Source organism: Oreochromis niloticus, linkage group LG1 (genome assembly GCF_001858045.2).
Source record: "Oreochromis niloticus isolate F11D_XX linkage group LG1, O_niloticus_UMD_NMBU, whole genome shotgun sequence".
Classification (NCBI taxonomy): Eukaryota; Metazoa; Chordata; class Actinopteri; order Cichliformes; family Cichlidae; genus Oreochromis; species Oreochromis niloticus.
The window spans coordinates 26,960,443-26,977,866 of NC_031965.2; the positions used below are offsets into that span (position 1 = coordinate 26,960,443).

At 38.6% G+C, this 17,424-nt stretch overlaps 1 protein-coding gene across 2 annotated transcripts; it reads right to left on the bottom strand.

The window, feature by feature from the left end:
* Positions 1-551: 551 nt before the first annotated feature.
* On the bottom strand, positions 552-14,774 carry zdhhc7 (zDHHC palmitoyltransferase 7). 2 transcript variants are annotated; one of them, XR_267031.4, is made up of 9 exons: positions 14,609-14,774; positions 13,538-13,624; positions 8,101-8,451; positions 6,737-6,861; positions 6,424-6,520; positions 5,105-5,186; positions 4,394-4,524; positions 3,575-3,879; positions 552-3,224 (listed from the first exon to the last, which is right to left on the bottom strand). XR_267031.4 is itself a non-coding variant. In XM_005458996.4 (8 exons), the coding sequence occupies exons 3-8, from the start codon at positions 8,443-8,445 to the stop codon at positions 3,697-3,699; spliced, it is 963 nt and encodes a 320-aa protein (XP_005459053.1). In that variant the 5' UTR covers positions 8,446-8,451; positions 13,538-13,624; positions 14,609-14,774; the 3' UTR covers positions 552-3,696. The 2 variants fall into 2 exon arrangements, 1 of the variants encoding a protein (XP_005459053.1); XM_005458996.4 differs by having other exon boundaries at positions 552-3,879.
* Positions 14,775-17,424: the final 2,650 nt, after the last annotated feature.

Here is a 17,424-nt window from a genome sequence, read left to right on the forward strand (position 1 = left end):
GATGTATGGTTTGGAGATGGTGGCACTGACAACAAGAGAGGAGGTGGCAGAGTTAGAGATTTTAAGATTTTTGTTGATAGCAACCGGGATGCACAGGAGAAGAAATTAATATATCAGAGGGACGGCTCAGATCGAGCATGAAGTTGACAAAGTTCGAGAAGCAAGTCTGAGATGGTCCGGACATGTACAGTGGAGAGATTGTGGAATATATTGGACAAAGGATGCTGAATCCATAGCTGCCAGACAGGAGGAAAAAAGGAAGGCCACATAGAAGGTTCAAGGAGGTAATAATGAAGACCATGCAGAGGGTTCGTGTGAAAGAGGAGGAAACGAGGGGTAGGGTGAGACGGAGCAACCCCTAAAGGAAGCAACTGACAGATGATTTCGACACTGCATCTGCATCACATATGACTTAATATACATATACTCCATAATCTATAATAAAAATCAAAATCCACCCCAAATTCTGCCCAACCTCACACTTGCTGAACTCCTTCAAGCAAATCAGGAGCACGTGAGCATGAGTATGACAGGCAATTAATCCGAGTGTATAGCTTTAAATTAATCAAGTTTATTATGTAAAAGTATGACATTAACAATATAAGACGACATAAGATTATGACACAATTAAAAAAAAAACTTGAATAAAACATTCCATTTATATATTGTTAATAGTAATCTTTATACTTTGCTTATAAAGCTGAAGGACTTTTGTTCTTGAAGAATCATTCTCTCAGGAGTGTAGGACACAAAACCTTCACAACTGTTCATGGTGATATTAATGGTAAATCTGTGATCAAACACCCATCCTGTTAAGAACCATTACGACACAACACAAAATCCTCTCTATCCTTTATATTCTGCAGGACTCTGCTTCAACTGCCAACTAGTGTGAGGAAAAAAAAAAAAGCATTGACAGAATAGTGTTGTATTGGTTTAAGCATCTTTGCATGTTGTTCAACATTCATCTTCCTGTGGTGATTGTAGCTTTTTAAAGTCATACAGCAGAAAGCAGAGATTATCAGTGTAGTCCTTCAGCATTCATTGAGTCTGTTACCAAATATGAAAAAGACATGAGACAGTTTAAGAGTTTGGTCATGGAGCAGGACGTCCTATTGTCAAATACCTGACCATATAAATCTTGCCCAAATGATACCAATCAAATTCAAATGCTTTGACACAGCAATATCTGCAATTACTTTTGTTTTTGTACCCACAACAACTACAAATTAAAGTTCAGCACTGCATTAGTCCTGTTATTTCTTTTGATATTTGCCTCTAATCTAATGACATAATAGTTTATTGGACTCGTCATCATTTCCTGCAACACATTTATTCCGCTGCTGCATGATTAGCAACATATACGCGTGCAAAACTAAACAATGGGAATTTTACTATTATTTTCTGGCAAATTTTAAACTTCTTTCAGTTATAAAAAGTTTCATTTTCTACTTTCTACGAAGCTTAACTTTAAACAGTTCTTAATTTTGAGCATGTTGGGGACTTGCTGAATGTGCAATGATCTATATATAGTGAAAGTAAAGCAATGTTTAAATAGGAAATATATGAAATCCAGCAGAATACAAATGAGAAATGAGGCCAGCATTAAAATAATCCCCTGATATTAATTAGCTTTCAGTGCTGTGACCCTTCTGATGACAGTGCTGTCAAATACCATTCTAACGACAGCATGTTTTTCAAAACATTACAGCCATAGAGCATCAGATATTATTTAATGTAAACGGTGAACACAGAGTTCCTTTTCTTAACAACCACAGATGAAAACAAACAGCAGTAATATTGTTCAGCAAGCAAATAAATTAGACTTTAAGAGTCTAGACTTGACAATACTTTGATAATACCAGCTTGCGCATCTGGACTTGACTTTAAATCCTGAACTGCAGATTCGAAAATCCACATTCATCCAGTGCCAACAAACTCATTAGTTAGGCAGAATAAAGTTAGCAGAGTGGCAGCCACAAAATTGACATTTTCAAAAATCACAATATCTTTCAATCTCATAAATTCACTTGATTTGATGTTTCAAAGGCATGGCAAAGTGTTCTAATAACACTGGGGAAGTGTCTGCTGCTGTCCTGCCACTAGATGGTACATGCCTGAAACTTTTGGAGTGATAGGAAAAAAGGCCTCACAAGCACCTACTGAGCTCCCCGAGACCGTATTAAAGCTTGTATAGCGAGCCTGGTACCTCAGTCTTTTTCAGCAAAGCACTCTTTTTAAATCTACAAGCTGACTTCACAATGGCGCTTTGCACAGTAGATCAGAATGTGCAAACAATGAGCCAAAGGAGGTTGTGCTAACGTTTCAAACCTTCCTTTTCAACTCATTGTTACACACAGTGGCCAGGGAGCATGCAAAGTGACCACGTCTGAGACTCGGCTCTGTCTTGAGGGCTTATAACGTTGTTTTCTAGGGTTTAAAATGCTATGAAGACTTTTCTGACTGCTTTTATATATATTAAAATTCCTACTACACAGAAGTACCCTCCGGTTTCCCACATAGAGGTTAAAAAAAACCCAAAACAAAACATGAATGTATTAAACAATGCAAACTTAGTAACATTTAGTCTTCAGCCTAATTCACTTCATCATGAAAGCACAGCCATCAGTTGTCCTGCTGTTTAACTAATTGCAGAGATATGGAGCTGTTGATCAGCATGTAGGAGTGATGGAAATGGATACACATACACAATTATTACAAAACGTTTTGTCCAAATGAAGACTAGCAGTAGTCGTCTCCTGTGAGTCATGGTCAGCTGCTGAGGTGTGCACATGGTGATAAAGCTTCACCAATAAATGTCTTTTAGCTCGAGTAACCTAAACAACTTTATCCTGAGGAACCCCCCCCCAAACCCAACCCCCCCCCCAAAACAAAACAACAGAGATGAAGAGATAGAAAAAGCCAGCTCCTAGGTAAGAATGAGCATTGTGTTCATGGTAGCTTGTTAAGATGATTAAAGCATCATTTCCAGACTAAGATGCTGAATGAAGCCTTATACATGCAGCACAGTTCAAACTCTAATGGCCACTGTGCTCTATAACCAGGCTTTTTCCTCAAGTGTCATGTAAGTAGTGCATGTCCTTCACTGTGAATCCCTTGTCAGTGGTTCTCTTGTCTGGGCCAAAAGAAAATAATTCAAGCACTTTCCATTTCGACCCACTTGTGTGGCTCCAGTGATGATGAAAGATGATGTTGATCCATCCCTCAAAAAAAAAAAAAAAAAATTCAAAGACTTTTCTCCAATCTCATGTGCACAGCAAACAAAACATACTCAAGTTGTGTCCCAAGGTGCGTAGTTGAGTTCAAACAGCATCTTGGATGGTGGGGAATAAAAGACTCACTTGAGTTACGTACTGCATGCGTTACCAAACAACACAAACCACATTGCTCCTCATTTTTCCCCCCCTGCAAAAAAATCCAGTTGTTCATCTGATTTGTGCAAAGCAATATCACATGTGTTGGATCCACATCAGCATGTGATAGAAAACACAGACTCTCAGTAGTGATTGTGATACACTTGGGTCCCATTACTGCAGAATGTTTTGTCACCTACTCAGGAAAGACGCCGCAGGAGGTTCATGGTAGCTCCAGTCGAAGAGGGCATAGAAGAAATCCTTTTTTCCACCCCACCAGACCCGGTGAGGTGTTGGTGAGTTGCATCAGTCTGCAGTCTTCTCAGACAGAAAACTCAGACCCACCACGGCGACCGTGGGTCAACAGCATTAGGCGCCGCAGACGCAGCCCTGTGAACGGATTGCACCACAGCAAAGATGGCGAACTGCCAAATACGGCTTTCATGCCATCCCATCTCATGCGGCGCTCCCAAGTGGGTTTCTCGTTTTTAAGACGTTCAATTTCCTGCAACACATTTGAACCCACCAGTAAGGGAAAGATTTCTCAATAAGTTGACCATTTCCTTTCTCATTAGCATGCTAACACAAACATTTACGCAGAGAACTAGAACGAAAGTCATTGCATATTAAATATACTATTATACCTAAAGGCATTTAATGGAATGCTCCTGCAATTTAATTTTTTTAACAATTTCAGACCTTAAAAAAAAAAATCTAGTAATAAACATAACTATATAAAAGTACACCTGAACAATGTCTCAAGTTATTATTTTATAAATAATATATCACTGCTAGCTGGGTACACAACTTTTAGGTGAATTTCCTGGGACTTTTACAGATTAAAATTAATGAATGATCATGATTACCAATGAGATGACATTACTGAGGCAGTAATATGATACCGTAACAACTTCATAAAATTAGTCTAATTAGTCTATGACTTATTTCTTCGCTTCATGCACATTTAATCCCTCCTCTGCTGAAAGGAACAAAGCTCGCGTGGCGCAGTAGATACTGACCGTCTCGTCGTTGCAGATGGAGTGGATCTGCGTACCAAACATTACAGCTGTGAAAGTGAGGAAGAGGATGGCTTCGAGACACAGGAAGATAAGCAGCAGCACAGACACCCCCGGAGAGAACTCACTGCACTCTGGTTAGAGGAATAAAGTTAGAGGTTTCAGAGTGCGCTGAACAACTGAGTAAAACAGAATATAAAATGCCAATCAAATAACAATACATTTAAAATAGGACAGGTTCCAAAAGGGTAAATTTCTTCCTTTGGGGGTTTAAAAGTCACATAGGTCACTGGATAAAATCTAGTGCAGACCATTAAAATAGTCCCTTTGCTACAATACAATAGCTATGGTAGAATGTATTTTCTTGGGAGGTCAGAGTATCATCCTGTAGAGACGAATAGAAGCTAGAATTTGAAGAATGAAATATTATCTTCATTTTCTGGTTCACTCTTACAGACAGACCCGCAAGGGAGCGGGAAATGATGGATGACAGCTCAATGATGGCTTTGCTGCACAACTCCAATGACTTGTGCAGAGCAGCTGTTCTGACAACAGGATAAAAATCTCTTTCATTTCCATACTCTGCTTCCTTTCTTCATGTCTCTAAGGAGTTTCAACCGCTTGTACAAATAGTTGTATTTCTGTCTTAAACTGCATGTCTTTGACATCATGTGTTCATGTTTTTGATTCAAAGTTATATTAGAGAATCCTTACCGTTCCACTGAAGTTTAATACATGTGAAGAAGTGCATGCCACTGAGGCCCAGGGCATAGGCAGAAATCAAGGCTATGTACATCTATGGAGAGATGAAGAGAACATATATACAAAACAAAGAAGGTAAGCAAAACCACTCACAACCCAACAGTTAACTGACATTCACTGTTGTAATGTAGCCTTAAACTATACATTTCACATTCACAAGTTTAAGGATTTAGACTTAACAACAAAAACAACTTTCTATTTTAACCCTTTAAAACCTGAACCATGAAATAACTGCCAGAAATTTTTTAATTTTTTGATAATGGAGTGTTCCTTGAACCTTTAGACAAAATATATACAAATTAGTGGTGTCACTAGATTTAAAAAAAAATTAACTAATCTCACAATTGTCTGTAATTAATCGCGATTAATCGCAAATACTTGAACCTGAACTTGAATTTTTTGAACTTTATATTTAAGCTTGTAACAGACATTTATGCAATATAATGAAGTTAATGCAGAATAAACAAATAATCTATGCTTAAATTCAAAGAGAATTTGAATTGTTTTCTTCAATCTTTTAACACAGGTTCTACCACATGCGTTAATTGCATTAAAAATTTGAATCGCGTTGACCATCTGTTAATCTGCATATATATATATTTTCAATTTGTATCACATTTACTACATAAACCATATTTTTGCAATTTAGTCATTAAAAATGTGTCATGCAATTGATATAATTTTTTCAGGCAAAAAAAAAAAAAGTCACGCTGATGATGTAGAGGTCTCAAAAACTCACAAAAACACATGTATCAAATACGATACGCTGGGCTTTAAAGGGTTAAATGATGAACCTGTGTTTCCACAGTTAACTTCTCCTTTTTGGCAATCTGAAAGGAAAGTTAATGATGACCTTGTGCCGCTCAACCATATATGACAGCTTTATGTTTCTGCCCTCAAAAAAGTTCCAGTCAGCACACGAAACCAGAAAGAAGTGCTGATGCTGTCAAGAGAGTCACAGATGGCCATGAAAGCACATTTAATGTCGGCATGTTCCTGCTGTGCAGTGCATCTCTACTGAGCTGAGCTGTGAATCTCAGCTGCTTATTTGATCATGGAAATGAAGCAAGTGGGAAGACTTTTGCAATATCTGCCATGTAGTACCAAACAAAATGATGTAATTTATGTATTTATTTAAAATTAAAATGAGTGGAAAAGACGCAGTTTTCTAAGAGGATTAAAAACTGTTTTTTCATATGTAAAACGAGCATTTCTAATTGCTTACTAACTTTAACAAACAGATTAACTCATGACTGCAACTGTGTACTTACAGTGAAAAGAACAAAGAATCTCTGGTTCTTTTCTCCCACACAGTTATTGACCCAGGGACAGTGATGATCCATCTTCCTGATGCATCGTTTACAAATACTGCAGGCAGGAGAAAGGAGAGTTTAATTCATGACAAACTGACTGCTAATGTAAATGTAATCAACTACTCTGTCCTCTCACAAAGTATGTTTTTAAGGAACATTTTTCCTGTTACAACAAGCCAGTGTTTTACTAAGTCAGAGTCTGAATGTGCTTCTGTTCTCATTACATGCTGCTCATGCTCTGCCTGCTGTGTATGCATGATGTTAGACTGACCTGCAGTGGTGTGCCCTCTCAGGCTTGATGCTACAGCACTTTGGGCACTTGTAGATGACCTCGCCAGGCTTCAACTGCAAGCTCTCCATATATTCCTTTGTTGCGTTACCCTTGGGAACTGCGCCCTAAGGAAAAGGGCAGACAGAAAAAGAAACATGCTATTTATTAAAAAGATCCACATAAATGCATTATGCTGGGGTCATTGAGAATTCAAAGATATACAGCAATTCACCCACTGTTCTTAATGTCTCTAGGCTGTGAGAGGGAAAAACAAACTTAAAAAAAAAAGCACACAATGTCTACTTGTATAAAGTAATACAAGTAATTAATCTTAATAACCCAAAATGGCAATAGTCCAAGTGAGACACAAACAGATGTATTGGTTCTTATTCACAATTTTTCTATTCAACTTGAGGATTCACAGCTTTTTCTACACACTATGTCTGATTCACCCTCTCACGCAAACATTCACACAAGCACACATGTCTAGCATTCACACACATATTCACACTCTGATGAATGCACTGGGTTCAACTCGGGGTTCACTATCTTGCCCAAAACCATTTTGGTATGTTGACTGAAACAACCAGTGTGGAACTCCCACTTAAACTGAAATGCACAGATGACCTTAAGACCTTTAAAGTACAGCTGAAACTCCAGTTTCTCCACTACAGCGTACACTTCTGTGTTGTACTTGGTGGATTTAAATTAAGCATTTGTTCAGGAAGGGCCACTGGGCTGGAGGCACCAGTGGGGCTGTCACCAGACATTTTAGTTTCTTTGAGTTAGAATCAGTTGACATTTCAACAGCAGCACTAACAGTATTAGACATGCAATCCCCCGACACATGACTTTGCTGTATTTAAACTATTCGCCAAGTATTAGAAGCAAAGTCAGTAGCAAACCAAATTAAAAGTTGAACATTTTGTTGATAAGCTCAAATAGTCTTAACAGATTAGAGCAACAAGATGACAGAAATTCAGTTTACTGTGCTGCTTTCGTGCACAGCATCCACTCACACACTACCCCTAAGCTCAGTGTCCCAGATTACATCAGTGAGTGACTCCAAGTATCACTGTCAGTGATTTTTACTCATGGTGTAAGCTTCACTGTCAAAACATCTACTGCAGTAAGACTACTATACAAAGTCTGAGCATCATGCCACACATCTTTATTTCATTAAGAGGATTTGATAGCTAAAACACCAAAAATTTAGCTTGCAAAATTACAGCAATAAGCCTGGTTCTATTTAATATTTGTAAATGTTGTTTGTTTGCAAAAACAAACAGTTAACATCAGACTGAAGCTGTCTCACTTTCAGTGACCTTTGCCTTCTCCACCCTTACTGTAATAAACATACTTACCGGGTCAGTCAGCATGGTGCGCAGGTGCGACGCCAACGCAAGCACAGCCAGTGAGTTGAAGGTAGCACCATTCAACAGCGAGTACCAGAAGTTCTTGGCAGGCAAAAGCATGACGAAGTTCACAACAAATTCAGCGTACAGCACCAGGAACCAGGTCATGGTTGCACAGACCATACCACAGCTGTCCTGAATAAACCACAGAGTGCGGTTCCCTGCTGTGTGACCCACATGTGGACCTCCAACCATCACTCCGGCTGCAAGGCTACCTGTCTCGACATCCGCACCTGCTGACAGCAGCGGATGATGCTGCTCCATATCTCGTAATCTGTGGTTTGAAGACTGCATTCTGCCCTAGAGAGAGGAAATACATTCGAACTAAGTAGCAGTAAAAGTAATAGCAGTCAATTAATAAATACGGTGTAAGCTAGAAGCAGTACATCAAAGAGACAAATAGCTAAAATGGGAAAAAAAATAATGAATGTGTAATTAAGAGTTCTACGAATAGCATCAAACAAGAAAGTAAGATACGGATAATCATGACCTAAGAAAAAGTAAGATGACAACTAAACCTTAGGACTACAAGTGATTATAGGAGTGCTATAAGAGTGCTTTCCAAAATAATTTTAAATTACATAATCAAGTAATTTCTTAATAGTTTATGGCAACTTTAAAAATGGGGCAAAGTATGTATATGATCAATGTGGCTCAACCCTGGACCCCCTCAAAGCTGTTGAGCCTTTCAGCATGATTCATTGGCGTACTCCTCAAGGTCGCAAGCGAACATTCAGGACCAGCTGGGGAAACTATGTCCACAGCTTTGGAATAAATCAATGGCTATTCTGGTACCTTAAGGAAACTGATCCCGCAGCTGAGCTACATGTTCAGGAGAAATAAAGGCTAATAATAATTTGTGAGCCTATTTTCCCTTTGGCTTGTCGACTTTATGTTAAAAAAAGACAAACAAAATAATATAACAAAGCTTTTTAAATTCTTTGGTATTTAAAAAAAGAGAGAAAACAAATCACACAGCCTTACTTTAAGGTCAAATCTAGTGTTTCTACCATTGCTGGAACACTTCAACCACAAAAAACTCAAACAGTAAGAAGGAGAAGAAGAACAAAAACAATTCCATCCATCCAGGGTCTAGCACCCTATGACAGCAAATCTGGGGGGAACTGGGGCAAACTTTGTCTCACTTGTGGCAAGATTATATGATGTCATCAACTACTCGTACCTTTCTCTCATCACTTCAACTCCACACATAACACACGAGTGAGGAGGTGCACTTGCATTGAGACAGAGGAACAGCAGGGAAAGAGAAACTTGCACGTCTGGAAAATTATACCAATATGCAGTAGCCTAATGACTCTTACACTGAGCTGTTATGAGACTAGTGCAAATAAATTGCTGAAAGAATGACTCCAAGGAATACAATTATTAATTTAACATTATTATCTGATCAGTATACTCAGTATTGGCATACGCCCAAAGCCAAATGGAGACCGGAAACTGTGGGATTGGTGCATCCTTAGTGCACATGAGTGTCTGCTTCACGTGCCTATATAAAGAGGAGCAGAGAAATACAAATGAAAAGAGTTAACTCATAGAATAAAAGAACGACCCATTTTAAAGGGACGCGGAATTAAAAAAAATAATACAATGTCAAGTTTTCACAACAGAATACAAGCGCCCCTGCTAACCAAACACAAATATTAAAGCTCCTTAAAGTGATAAGACTCAGCCAGAAGAACAACCTTGCACAAGGTCTTGCCACCCCCACCAATCTTACACGATTTCCTCATTACCACGCTACAAAATTGACTTAAGGTGTATAGCAGAGGTGCTTTAGCTGCTTCCTTTAGGTAAGCATTTAAATAAAATGAGACGAGATAGGGTGGTGCAAAGCTAAGCAGTCAGTCTTGTGCAGAATTTCTAATCAGACTGTCTTTGGAATACCCTGGTGATATTTGCTTGTGCTTGCACCTTCAACACCTCTCCATGACAGTGACTTTCACTGAAGTTGCAGTACGAGGTTTTTACCCTGCAGTGTTGAAAACTGCCTTTCTGGCTGCCAGAAAACAGACATCCTCTTTCTCTTTGGGAGTTCAGTTCAAGCCCCAAAGTGATTTCACGGTAACCGGTTCAAAGTAATAGAGGTGTTCTGTAAAACCTGTGTTGCAAGGTGACACTTTACTAGTGCATGTTTCACAGTCTGTGTGGATTGTCCCTTTTGATAATATGGGAAGTTATCTATATTGTTACACAAGAGTAAGGGCTAGATCACACAAATTCTTCCAAACACTTTCTACATGGATAAAATCTTACGTCATGCAAGCTAGCAATATGTAACTTGTGCAAACAACTGGTTCAGATAGTAAGAGTGGTCAAACTGTCTCTGCTTTAACCTATCTTAGCTACAGATATGGTGCACAAAACAAATGTTTACCATAAGTTTTTATTTTTTTAAAGGTTACCTTTAATGACATACCTGTCTGATTATCATGCCCTTCAGAGACAGACTGTTTGTGATGGAGTGATGTTTTTGAAGTACAAATTGTGAAAAGAAATCCTAATTTTCAGTGTGCAAGCACAGAACTGGTAAAATTGCCACTTTTAACCACTTTTGTTAATTGATGTTCCTTTCATTCAAGAATAATATTTTTTCTTTTTTAATCAGAAGTGTCAGACACAACAGAAGAACATATACACCTTTGAACACAAACTCAGAAAGGTAAATGTGCTGTGCTGCTTCATATAGTTTTTCAATTCCAGATTTAAAAAAAAAATAAATATTTTTTTCTCTGGTCCAACTTTTTAGTATTATTTTTCCTTGTATGTAATAACTATTCCTCTTCCCAGTGGTAACACTCATGTCCCTATACACGCATTGTGTCGTGTCAAATATAAAGCCCAGGGCCAGAATCAGCCTGCCAAAGGCTCCAATCTGGCCAGCTTGGCAGCTTTGGAAAATATTAAGGAGGACATAAATATGGGGCATTTAACTGTAATTTCATAAGTTTTTGTATCACTTCTCCTGAATACCTCATTAATAACCATTAATACTACATCAAAGTAAATAAGTAAATTAAATTACAGAAAGTTTGTTTTTTTGCCATCTACTATACAAAAGTATGTTTTTTTTCCAGTGGCTCCAGAATTAAAAAAAATTAAAAAAAAAAAAAAAAATCATCAACTAATGATATAAAAAAAGGACATTCTGTCAAATAACAAAATCCTCTCGTGTTATAATTACAGGGCAGATTGGGCAATATGATACCAGAACTTTGTTGTCATTTTACACACTTATTTCTTACAATTTAATCATCCCAAATAGATTTATTTAATTTACTACAGCAGCATTTCTTCATCGTGAAGAAAAACTGGTATGTATGGTTTATATTTTACAATGCTGTGATTGCAGCCATTCCCCAACTCTCTGCGAATGGTACTCATGGCCATTGATCAGTGTTCTTTGATCAGTGGGTTTTGGTCAGTGATTGTTGATCAATGGTCATGGGAATTTGCATAATTATGATTAAGGAACTGACCTCACAGCCCATTGTTCCTTCAGTGGGCTGGTTTCAGTCATTATGCAAATGTACTGTTTATAAGGTTTGGGGAAACCTGCAGTCAGCTGAGACTGAAGAAGTCACTTGGATGAGTGACAAAACGTTTCTCCCACAAAACGCTACGTCCAGATGAACAGATTCAACTTTTGGAGATATGGTTTATATTGATATCTTCTTTTTTTATATTAAAATATATCAGGGACTAAATGTGTAGTTAAAGTTCTTTACACTGACAAAAAAGGAGAGTTTCACTGGTGCGGCCCACTATAAGATCAGAGAGCTGCACGTGGCCCATGATGTAAAATGAGTTTGGCATCTCTGGTCTAATCTAATGAGACCACTCTGTGCATATTGTAACCCTCCAAATAAACCACAGCAGTGTATTTTTTTCTAAATTGTGCAAAATAACAAAATACAGGATGTCTTACATTCACAAAATTCTCCAAGTTTTTAAACCTTGTTTGTATATAAAAAATATCTAAAAACAAAGGAAGTTTGTTATCAAGTCACCCAAGTGTGAGGCATGGGATATAAACAATAAACCACAAATAAAGCTTCAGTTATGAGATGACTGTGCGTCGCTGAGTTTTGCACTTCCTTCGTATAGATAGACTGCAATATTTCATACAGCAAAGCTGAGCTACTGTTTCCTACCCAGTTATAATGGGTATAACAGGAACTGAAAAAGTCAGCCCAGAAACTGATAGTGACCGACTGTCTAGCTCATATACATGCTTCACTTCAATTAATTACAATGACGGGAAAACAGTTTGTGCCAGTTGATGAATATACTGAGGAAAAGCTGCTCAATCACCAGCAGTCAGCTAGACTTGCTAAAAGAATAACTCATTCACTCATTGCATATTCACAACTGCACTGGCAACATTGCATTTGTATGTTAAGAAGTCATGTTTAAGTTTAATATCCACAAAGCAGATGCCATCAGGACAACAGGCCAGGCGAAGACAGACAGCCGTGCCAGTAGACTGTTAAACCAAATAAAAACAAACAAAGAAGAAAAGCACCATCCTAAAGAGGACAAAAAATGCTCTTGTTAGTTTAAGGAGTATTGATTTTTCCATTGTCAATGAAGAGGAGGTCCATTAAAGCTGCAGCAGCTGCTTGTCCAGCTGTCTGCCCTTTCCAGTCAGAGGGCACAACACAACAGCCACCAACTGTCCTCTCTCCTCCTTTTCCTATCTTTGTAACCAGAAACAGCACCCAAACGCTATCCTGCTCAGATCACTTTATGGGACTCACACTAGTCTTGAGTCATCGCATGCCAACAGGGATGTAGCAGTTCCACCAAAACAGAAACCAAGATCACCATGCAAACGTCGACAATATCATCTCGTGGTTCCATCTTCCTCTACCATAATACCCACGTGCAGCAGTTAATGCCCGTTTAAAAAAGTTAATCCTGTTAAAATCAGACATTATCTGATTGAATTATTGAGTGTAATTTTTGTTCATGATCCAAAGATTTCCTCCTGCTTATTCCATTTCTTTTTTGTTACTCATCCCCTCTAATAAAATCTGAGGTTTGTTACATCCCCAACACGCTAAGCAAGAAAGGAAATTATATGAAAAAAATAATGATTTGCTTAGTTATATTACAACTCACTGTCACATTTTACATACACCATTAGAATTCAATATTGCGGGTCAGATTCGTTACTAAAGATTGAAAATACCATGAATTAAACCAGTTTGCAAGTGAATCAAGCAAATATTCTCTGCTGATCTGAATCTCGCTAGAGGGCTTTTCATCAGCCAAAATCAAGAAGTGGAATGCAACTTCTCCAGGTTTTGCATAAGCGACAAACTGGTGACACAAGCTCCTTCCTCTGTTTGCTCCTGGTACATACCTAATATGTTCCAACTTCACAACAGCATGCTGTGGTGTGCTTCTCCTGGACCAGCATTCAGGATGAAATACACATGTGGACTGCTGCCTGAAAAAGACAAAAGACACACAAATATTTGTTCAGTTTCCACAGAGTTTAATGAACTGAAGTTATTATTATTTTATTTATTTATTTTTAGATTGTGATCAACCACAATTACAGATTGAAGAAACCATTTCTATCTATCAGTTCATATATTGCTTAATTTCTCTATAGCAGAATGAGAGTATGTGCCATCTATATTTACAACTGGTTTTTTACTTCCAGGTGGCACACCCATAATTAAGGCAAGTCATGGTGATGAGGTGACACTGCGAATAGGACAACAGTAAGCAAGTCCTATTCGCAGTTTGACCATTTTTTTCCCCGAGTTGGTCAATCAGTCCTTCTCTGTTAGAATCAGCTGAATGTGGTCAAACTATAGTAACACTAATCAAATACACAAATTAATAGACACGGGGGAAAAAAATCACGACGAGTTTCTCAACGTTGATACAAAAAACTAACCATGTAAACCTTTACTAACCACTTTTAGCAACTCTTTGGGAAACTAAACTGAAATGTAAATGACTTTTTACTGGTTTTAAACTAGTTTGACCAGATACATATTATTATCAGGGGTCTTTAGGCGTCTCGTCACTCAAAAAGATTGTTTAGAGGTATGACTGATCAGACCACAAACCACTTTCTCATTGATCATCCGCCATCAGTGGAACTGGTCGTACTAGTATAGGTATCATTGACTATCTATCTCCCAGCTAAAAGCATCAACTGGGGTCGATGTTCAGATTTACAATACCTGCAGAGGTCGTGACAGAAACTGAACACTTCGACACACGCACACAGACAAACACACGGGAACGTACGCCAGCACGCACCGCTAGCCTGACAGTTCACATGCAACCGGGATGGCTGGTAAATCTCGCTTGCTAACAAGCCACTAAAATAAGCTAACGCCGCTAGCATGCTAACACTGTATACGAATGACGAGTGAGAAAACAAAACCTTTGGAGTGACAGCTAAATTACAAACCTTAATATTCGTCATGTATTTTCCTGGAAACTCTGTCTCAATACATTCTGGCGTAGCGTTTCAGCTGAACTCTTAACCCTCAAAGCAGCTGTATCTGCAGCAAGCGATACATCGTTTGAACAACGGGCTGAAAGCCACCAGTAACAACAGAGCTTCCGGGGTTGGCTTCGGGTTTGTCCGGTACCTTTCGTTATATTTCGTTGAATAATATTTGGTTAAACATTGCCACCGTGTGGTTAATGATAGAATTGCGCCTAAAAACTGCGATACCATCATTTCTCCACTAGTGGGTGATATTGGCCAATTACAGCGAATAACCTTAGGCAAAGTTAAAGTGAAAAAGCTAAACTATAGTTAAAGAGCAGGTGGTGTGTGTGTGTGTGTGTGTGTGTGTGTGTGTGTGTGTGTGTGTGTGTGTGTGTGTGTGTGTGTGTGTGTGTATTGGGGAAAACTCCATAAACTCAATAAAAAAAAGAAACAAAAATAAATTAATAAAAACAGGGACCCTGTTACTTCAGGTTATTGCCCTTGAATTACTGAATAGCAATGTTTTTTTAATTATTCATCTCAGCTGAACTGCATTAAGGGACCATACTAGTGCTTTAGAAATTTTATATTTCTGCAGACCTTTTTCAAATGCATGCCCACAAAAACCTTAGAAAAGCATGAGGTTTTAGGGTGTATCTTTCTTACTTTTTGAAGTACCCAATTTTTTATGCCACTCACTCCAGTGAGTAAGGTCAACACTGTTTAAAACTCTGCACGATTAAAGAACTATGCATACACTTGCATGGATACCTTTAAAATCAGTCTGAAGTTGAGGCTGCTCTTGTAAGTCAACCTTGATCAACATGCGCATGCGTATTTAGAAAAAAAGAGGATGAATACTGTAATAAAACTCTGACTTGTTTGGGAAATCTCTCTCAAAACAAACTCACTAAATCTTGTGGTTTGTGCTACATAACCTTGAACCTCAATTACATCCATGCACTGGACCTATTGAGGGAAAGATCACTGCAAATCAATACAAAACTGTTCTGAGTGACAACCTTTTCACTGTGATGAAGCTAAACCCCTTGCAGCTTTAAAATCCCATCCAAGTCAAATACTTATGGAAGATTTTTGTCCTCTGCGTTTGCCTCATAGCAGCCCAACATCTTACTCAGTGCATATAGATGAAGGCACACTTATGATCTAATTCAGTGAAATACTGAGCGAAATCCCTTCTGGTCAGCTGAGGTCAGGTGCACCCTTCTTGCAGCAGGGTGTACAGCAGGGAGAGGCAACACCTTACTGGCAGCAGTCTCTGCTGTCACGTGTCACCCAAGAGTGGATTATAAAGCCAAGACAAAGCAGCTTGGCCCTTCTCTGCCCTGTGCAACTGCGCAGTGAAAGCTCAGGGCTTCTGCCCTCTCCTGTTCTGGTTTAGAGCCAATATTGGCAGTCTGTTTTAGAGAGAGGGAGAGAGAAAAATACCCAGCAATCCTCTAAAGCAGCTTAAAGGCTGAATCTGGGGACTGAAGCTCTTTCCATTTCCAGAACTGCTTCTCTCTCCATTACGGCTAGATGAGCATCTGACTGACTTCCAAAGGAGCAGCTACTGTGGATATATTTAAACAGTGTGCTGCATTCTCCAAACGGCTCTTCATGCCTCATGTGGATCTCACAAAACATTGATGTCCTATCAAGGCATTAGAGACTGTGAATAGAAACTGAGGGGAGAGGGGGTTGTTTGATTTGAACTCTTGATGTAATCAGGAGTCTTGTATCCAATTAAATAATGAATGTCAAGTGCTCATGTAACAAATAAACTCTCCCAATGGGAGCCTATGGGTTGCAGTACCCATTATTATTTTGGTGCAGTCGCCTCCGCTGTCCTTTGTTAACATGCTGACTTTCGAGTGAAATGAAGTATAGCAAAGACGAGTGGAGCCCTGAGTGGTTTGAAGCGAGTGAGTGATGTGACTCTAGGTGGTCCTCTTGTCAGTGTGTGTGTATATTGCTGCAGGAATAAACAGAGGAAAACAGAATTGAAGGCTTGAGTTACTTCTCAAGGGGTGAGAGGAGAGAAAAAGGCAAATGAGAGAGAGAAAGAAGGAACAAGCAAAACAGAGAATAGAAACAAGAGTCTCTGGAAGAGCTCCAGACTGATGCATTTACGCAGACATTGAAAAAACCTTATTTAGATTTGTCCTGGAGAAGAAGCCCCATCTGGGTAGTCTCACTTGTGGGTTTCTCCCAGATGCATCCAAATTATATAGTAATTTTTGTGGTTGGTTAAGGATTAAGTTAGCATAGTCGTGCATATAAATACTTCAGCACAGTATGACACAATGAAGGAAATTCCTCTGAAAACCAGAGGGAAATCACTTTAATCGCATTTCTTAAGGGAATAATTCAACAGCTTGCAACTATATTTATTCTGTTTCTTGCTGCATTAAGAGGAAGTTTAAGACTGCTCTCATTCCTACAGAAAGTTACCAGCAGCAGCCAGCTGTCTCAGATGAACATATACACACAAAACTACAAAACCTGCTTTGTTTCATTGTTTCAAGGTGAAATCTGTCCGTTTTCTGCCCCACACTCAGTACTTAGCACAGTATATCTTGTGTGTTTAAGGAAAAAAAAAAAAATACAGAAAGAGGATTAGTTTTATATTGGACTTTTTTTCTTTTCTTTTTGTTTTGCTTGGTTGCCGGTCAGTATTTTCAGAAATAAATATAACATTTTAATCATCTTGTAACTGAGCTGAATGATGCTAATTTTGTAGTCTAAGATGTTTGTAGAAAATATGCAAACAATGGACCATTTATAAT